We start from the raw sequence: 6829 nt of genomic DNA on the forward strand, positions 1-6829 counted from the left end.
TGGGCTAAGCCACACCTCAGTGAACGTGGGGCGGGGCGATGGAGGGGGAGTGGGAGGGCTAAGCCACGCCTCTGTGAGCGTGGGGAGGGGCGATGGAAGTGTCTGGTGAGTGGGAGGAAAAGGACACCTCAGAGCTGGATGAGCTCAGGCCCCAGCTGGCTTCAGGTTGGGTGGTGAGCTACTGACACCTCCAGGAAAAGGGGAGCACTGAAGGTCCCCTTGTGGGTGAGGCCACAGCACTGGGGTTCTCATCAGCAGAGATCTCTCTGGTTGAAGCCACTTCCCCCAGAGCCCTCTGCCCTTCATGGTAGGCCCAGAGCCTCCAGCCCATGAGACTGGACCTGAAGGCAATGGGCCGGGGGCAGACCGCACCTGTACTTGGGGTGGGTGATGGCATAGATGATGGGGTTGTGGATGGCAGAGGCCTTGGCGATCACAGCAGGCACTGAATTCATGTAGGGTGTCAGGACGTGTGCATACCTGAGACAGAGAAGGTGTGGTTCCCCTCTGCTGGCTGGCCCTCCCCGGAGGCTCACAGCCTACCCACCCACCTCCCCAAGAACCTCTTCCCTCTGGGTCAGGTCAGGCCCTGCCTGGGGTAGGCAGGTGGTGGGGGGAGAGCGGGGATGGGGAGGAGTCGGGGGCGGCTGCGAGTGGGGATCTGGGGAAGAATGAGTGTCAGGCTGAGGGCATGGTTTGAAAAGTCCCATTGTAGCTTAGAATCTGTTCTGCTGCCAACAACCTAGGTAAGTCAACAGTCCCCTCCCTTTCCCTCTCCCCCCATTGACAATGCTCTTGAGGCTCTCTGCCCAGTTCCCCATACCCATTCCACCCTTCTGGCCCACCCACTCCCCTGGCTTTCTTAGAGTAATGTCCCAGGAGGGCCTGAGAGCAGATGGGCCAGTCCCGCACAGAGAGAAGGTGCTGCCTTCAAACTCTTCCCAAGGTTTAATAGCTCTCACTCTCTCTAAAGCTAGTCTGCAGTTCAGCCCGGGCCCCTGTTTCTGGATTTCTTCAAAATCTCCAGACTCTAGCCCCAAAAGATGGCTGGGAGCTCTTAGGGGCCCCTTCCTGGGGGTGAGCGTCACCTCTGGCCGTGTGTCCACAACTCAGGCCGAGAGAACAGACTCCCAGGTTGGCAGCACCTGACAGCTCTCCTGGGCCATAGGCTGAGTCTGAGTGTGGCCCAGAGGGTGGAGCATTGCCTGCCAGGCAGAGAATAAGGCTGCAAGGACCATTGGCCCTGGGCTTTGGCTCTGAAGGAAGAGGCCACGCCTAGGCTGCCTTGTGCTCCACTACTGCCCGGGCCTCTGCCCCATACCCACTGCTCACCCTGCGAAGGCCACCAGTACCACCGTCGAGTAGGGGGCCCAGGAGAGCACGAACAACGAGATGACCAACAGTGCGATCTTGGCCATCTTCCACTCGCTCTGCAGCCGCTGCCTCTGACGCGGGGAGTCTCTAGAACCCTCACAGGCCCCGAAAGTCTGGAGAGCCCTAGGATGAGGGTGAGCCGAGCCTGGGTCTGAGCCCACTTAGCCTGCAATGTGTTTCAGGGTCACGGCTACTGTTGGGATCCCTCTCTGGACCACCTAAGGCCACATTGCATCCCTCCACGTGCAGACAGCCTTGACTCCCAGAAGGTTCCCTGTGACATTGAGGCTAATGCTCCCAGGGGCGTCACTGTGGGGCTTCCTCTGACCCAAACATCTGCAGACCAAACTTAAAGCTCACCCCCACCCCAGAACCACATTTCCTTCCCTTCTTGCTGCTGGCACGGGAGTGGGAGGGCCCAGAGGCAGCCCTAGTGGAAGGGACACAGCATCCACCCTCCTGTCTAGCTCCCCTCCAGGCCTGGTTCTCACCGGCCTGTCTCCCGGATGGCTCTAAAGATGAAGATGTAGCAGTAGATGATGACGAGCAGGGGGAGGAAGAAGACGAAGCAGAAGAGGAGCATGGTGTAGGCTCGAACAGAGGGGGTGAAGCTCATGTAGTCCCAGGAGCACGAGGTCAAGAGTCCATCCGGCACATAGGCACCTGGGAGCCAAAGCAGGTGTTCAGGGGGGCAACCTTTGGGTCCTCAGCATTGGTTCCAGCCTGACACCCCCCCAGGAGTTTCGTGTGTATGGCTCCAGCTCCACCCCACCCCCACCCCCCAGTGAGGATGCCCGAAATGTCCTTGGGTAGGAGTGTGAGCTTGAGAAGCAGCTACCAAAGCCCACTCCTGCCTTGGCGTGGTCGTTTGGAGCAGAGAACTCACTGTGGCCCCATGGTCTTACTCCCCAGAGCTTCAGCCAGCTTCTGGATCCTTCCCCGGAGGGCGTGTGCCACGCTGCTAACCATCCGTCCTACCTGCTGACGTCTCACGAGCAATGTCCTGCCTAATCTGGCTCATGGAAAACCCTGCCCATGATCTTCCCCTCTGGTCCCAGCCCCTGTTTCTCTTCTCTGGCTGGGAGCCATGTCCCTCATTGTCCATCTGACTAGAGGCTCAGATTGTCCCTTTTGACCAGCTGTCCCAGCTGTCAGATGCGAGTCCACCTACGTGCCTCTTGAACTTGGCCCTCTCAGCTTAGCTACCCACCCTCCTCAGTTCCACCAGCCCACTTACTCCAGCCAAAGAAGGGTGGCAGACTCCAGGCCAGGGCATAGAGCCAAATGACCAGCAGGACAAGTGCCGCCCGCCTCTTCGACACCACGCCGATGGTGGCCAGCGGGCGCGTGATCACCAGGTAGCGGTCCAGAGCGATGGCTGTCAGGGTAATCATGGAGGTGATGCCGAAGAGTGCCCCACAGAAGGCATAGAATTCGCATCCTGTGGACACAGCACCCTGCCCTCAGTCCTCCGTAGCAAGGACAGGAAGTGCCTGGGGAAGGCGCATGCTCACCTTTTCTCCTGCCCTCTCAGAAAGCAGACCTGGACATTTGTCCCCCAGCAGTTAGCCGCCTCTGGCAGAAGCGGGCTGAGGTTTCCAGACTAGAACCTGAGTCTTCAGTGATTGGAAGCAGCTACCTACTCCCTGCCTAGGAAGTTCAAACCTCTGCCCCCCGCCCCCCAGCCCCTTCCCTCCATTGTGGTCATAGACCACATCCTCCCTCCAGCTAAAGGGAGCCCAGGTGCCTACCTGCCTCCCCAAAGAGCCACTGCTTGTAGAGGCTGCTGGTGAAGAAGACGGGGGCCTGGGTGAAGGACATGAGGAAGTCGCTGACTGCGAGGTTGATAATGAGCATGTTGGCCGGTGTCCGGAGGCTTCTGCTCCTGGGAACAGTCCGAGGGTGTTAGGAGGTACGTCTGCTAAAGGGCTTTCCTCAGGCCACAACCACAGATGTGCACACACGTCGGCACACCCACCATATACAAATGCATGTGCACCCGGCATATGCCTACACACTGCACATATGTATACACGCTTGTGTGTGCATTTGAAAGGCCCGTGCATGTATGCAGGCAAAGTTGCTAGGCTACAGACCCATCTGGCTGTCCAGCAAATACCAGCTGAGGGTCCTTTGAGCCCAGCTGTGCTGACTGAGGGATGAGAGACTCCAGGGCAGCAATCAGACCTTGTTTTCTGGAGACAGCCCCCTCAGAGTACCACAGGGGAGGACTGCTCCCCCCACAGCTGCTGTGAGCCCCACTCCCATGGAAGCTGGTTCTTGTGCTGTACCAATTTCCTCTGGTGTTCTCTGCACGATGCATCTTTACTCCTTGGATGAAACCCTTGGTCCCTCGAAGCCCTCTGGACAGAGGTCTCCCTGGGGGCTTCTCCATTAGATCCCTCCTGTTGTACACCCAGACCCTGCAGCTCTTGTGCTTCTAATACCTCCCTCCAGCTTGGGTACCACCCTCAGACCTCTTCCTCCCCAAGGGTCCAGCCTGGCCGGGGCACTCGCCCATTGCAGCTGCCCCTGCAGTGTGCACCCTCAAAGCGACCGAGGGAAGCGAACTGTGCTTGTGTCCACAGGTCATTTGCGCTGCCTGCCCTTTCCCCAACCTCACCTCCGGCTGTCATCCATCTCCATATCCCCCTGAGGCAGGTTCTGGTGGTCCCATTTTCCAGAGGGGACCACCGAGGCTCCGCTCACAATGCACTTCACTGCAGACGACTGAACGTAGTAAGTGGCACAGCCAGGCTTTCTCTGAGTCTCACTTGCAGGGGTAGGGGGTTTGGCAGGGGGTGGGGTGGAGTGGGGTGGGCGGGATTGCATGTCCGTGAATTTATCTGATCACCACACGAACTCCCTGACATAAGTCACAACTCCGTGTTGTGGTCAAGAAAAGGGAACCCGAGGAGGACAAAAAGATGACCCTCAATGACTTTGCTATGACCTGCCCATCTCAGTCTTCCAGGCTGTCGGGGGTGGAGGGGGCGTCCAGAGGAAAAGATTGGTCACCTAGAGGGCGGTTACTGAGGGCCTTGAGGACTTAGGGTCCTGGTGCCTGGGGCTACTCTTCAGCAGTAGGTGAGCGAGCGCTGGGTAGAACAGACTGAGACCTGGGTGCCTTGGATCTTTGGTTCAACGGCATGCACTCTTCAAGTTTGCTTTCCTGGTCTTGTGATGAAGACCCTGGCCTGAGGCCATTGCGGGCTTAGCCTCCTTTCTCTACCCAGCTTCAACAGTGCCCTGGCCAGAGTTGGCACCTAGGTCCCTCTCCTGCCCTGCTCCGTGCCCTGGCCCCCGCCCACCAGCCAGGTACCTGCAGAAAGTGTAGATGACCATTAGGTTGCCCAGCATCCCCGTGAGGCCCACCAGCAGGATCACCGTGCCCAGTGTGTAGTGGACGTGGTCCGGGACATCGACAATGGGGAAGGGGGCCGAGGCCGCAGTGGGAGCCCTGGCTGCCTGTGGAGAAGCAGAAACAAGAACATCACCTTACCCCTTCAAATCACTTGAGAACAAAGGAGGTGGGAGCTCAGCGTGGCAAAGCTGCTTGCTCACATAGCTAGCAAGTGGCCGCGCCAGCAGGGGAAGGCAGCGGTCAAGCCCAGGCGGTCATCCCCCAACACAGAGGCAGGCGTATAGGTTCTAAGAGTGGCCTGGCCCACTGGCTGAAGGCTAAAAGGACAGACAACTGTCTGCTATGGTGGCCCTGCTTTTTCTGGAAGCAAAGGCAGAGCTGATTTGGGGCTAGGTTCCCCCCTATCGTATAACTCCCGCCCCAGGTGCCCACAACAGCAGCCACCTTCGTCAGGTCTCCTGGGAACCTGGGTGGAAGATGGAGGTGGAGTCTGCTGCTCAATTTCAAAAGAGAAGCTGCATTATCTCTGCCTGGCAGTGTCTCTTTGATGCCTGGCATGAGAAAGAGGGAACAACTCCCCCTTCATACAGACAGTTTAGGCTTCTCAGGGTCATTTCAAGGAGACTATATGCCCTGTGAGGCCTGGGCAGAGGGATTGAAAGAGTTTCTACTTCCCTTCTTCCCCCCTTTGCACCCGAGGTCATCCAGTGGGAGCGAAGCATGTTGGGCTGAGGTTATGAGAATCTGTAAAGTGTCCGCAGGAAACTTTACAAAGCCGAAACAGGCATGCAGGGAAGAGCAAGCTGAAAGGTTGACTGTGCTGACTACACAATTTCTCCTCCCTCCTCCGAGCTCCTAATAAATGCCAGCATGGCCTCTGTGTCTAACCAGAGTAAATGTTTCTCTTGGTGTAGACAAGAACCTAATTCAGAGTTTCTTACTTCTTATGGAAAGAGAGGCCAGATCTGTCACGCCTGGCCCCGAAAGTTATCAGAGCCTTCCCATCCTGTCCAGGGCCTGGCATAGTGTCCCCGGAAGGGTGTTAGCTCCCAGGGTCTGACAGTCCTCACTAACTCCTTGACGGGGATAACAGGGCAGAAAGCACCCCAAGCCCCAGTCTCAGATGGCAACTCCGGAGGCTCAGGATATAGGAGACCCATTCTCTTTCAACCCCATTTCCCCATGAACATTTTGCAGCCTCCTCCTGGGTCACAAAGGACCTTTCTCTCTTGCTCCCTGCCCAGAAGGCTCCACGGGGCTTTCCACACCCCCTGCCCCACACTCTCCTTTACCTCATCCTTCAGGTAAGATGGCTCCCAGAGGCTCAATCCTGTGTCCAAGGTCCAACAGAAGATTTTCAGCCCGTCCCTCTCTCCCAAAGGCCCTGTTTGCTCCAGGAGCGAGTCAGCATGAAGGGGAGGAGGGGTCTTGGCAAACACGCCCCCCTCCCCCCCAGGCTTACCGTGGGGCTGCTGGGAGGAGGCGGTACGTCCAGGCTGGAGCCGCTGTTCCACCTGCTGGCTGAGGCTGCAGTAGCCACATGGCTCGGCTCCTGAGCTGGCCCTGACGGGACTCTTGACCCAGAAGGCAGGTTCATGCTGCCTCGAGGAGGCTCCTTCCTTGAGCTCCCAGACAAGCGGCAGGCCCAGAAAGCTCAGGACCACAGAGTGTTCAGCCTCCCAATTGTCCTTCCTTGTCAGCGTCCCCGCCCAGTACACCAGCCACCCTTGGGACTGATGCCTGGGCTTGGCGTCCAGTGAAGTGCAAAGGACTGAAAGTCCCAGCCGCGGGGTGGAGCCTTACCTTTTAGCAGCAGAGCCGGGGACGGCACATGCCCAGTTGCTTAGAGCCGGCGTCCCTGGTAGATGCCAGTTCCTGGGTGTCTGCAGATGAAGTTCTGAGGAAGTTAGGTGTGTGTGTGTGTGTGTGTGTGTGTGTGTGTGTGTGCAAGCATGAGGACATGTAGGTTCAAGGCTGGCTCGGGCCCGGGCCATTGGACAGAGGCTTTGTCCTCTCCTTCCAGCAAGCCCTTCTTCTTCCTGAAAGATGTGACGATTCACAGCCATAGGGCAGGGTGACACTGTCCTACAA

General features: G+C 58.0%; 1 protein-coding gene and 1 long non-coding RNA gene across 7 annotated transcripts in view; one reads left to right on the forward strand and one right to left on the reverse strand.

The window, feature by feature from the left end:
• LOC123522081 overlaps positions 1-5622 on the forward strand; it is a 12870-nt gene extending 7248 nt beyond the window's left edge. Inside the window, exons 5-7 of one of the 2 annotated variants that reach the window (XR_006680379.1) lie at positions 2287-3286; positions 3963-4113; positions 5438-5622. This is a non-coding gene — a long non-coding RNA (uncharacterized LOC123522081). Of the gene's footprint in view, positions 1-2286; positions 4114-5437 lie in introns of both variants that reach the window. The other variant, XR_006680378.1, reaches the window with a different exon arrangement.
• OPN4 (opsin 4) overlaps positions 1-6493 on the reverse strand; it is an 11622-nt gene extending 5129 nt beyond the window's left edge. For 2 of the 5 annotated variants that reach the window (XM_045293487.1, XM_045293486.1), the window contains exons 1-7: positions 6201-6491; positions 4697-4842; positions 3126-3259; positions 2612-2815; positions 1866-2037; positions 1333-1497; positions 373-480 (exon numbers count right to left, since the gene is read on the reverse strand). In XM_045293487.1, the coding sequence (XP_045149422.1) occupies positions 373-480; positions 1333-1497; positions 1866-2037; positions 2612-2815; positions 3126-3259; positions 4697-4842; positions 6201-6335 (1064 nt within the window). In that variant the 5' untranslated portion in view covers positions 6336-6491. Of the gene's footprint in view, positions 1-372; positions 481-1332; positions 1498-1865; positions 2038-2611; positions 2816-3125; positions 3260-4696; positions 4843-6200 lie in introns of all 5 variants that reach the window. The other 3 variants (XM_045293488.1, XM_045293489.1, XM_045293490.1) reach the window with 3 other exon arrangements.
• Between the last annotated feature and the right edge of the window lie 336 nt (positions 6494-6829).

The sequence above is a fragment of the Echinops telfairi genome, unplaced genomic scaffold (assembly GCF_000313985.2).
Source record: "Echinops telfairi isolate 266 unplaced genomic scaffold, ASM31398v2 ScPeMD7_2010;HRSCAF=2546, whole genome shotgun sequence".
Taxonomy (NCBI): domain Eukaryota; kingdom Metazoa; phylum Chordata; class Mammalia; order Afrosoricida; family Tenrecidae; genus Echinops; species Echinops telfairi.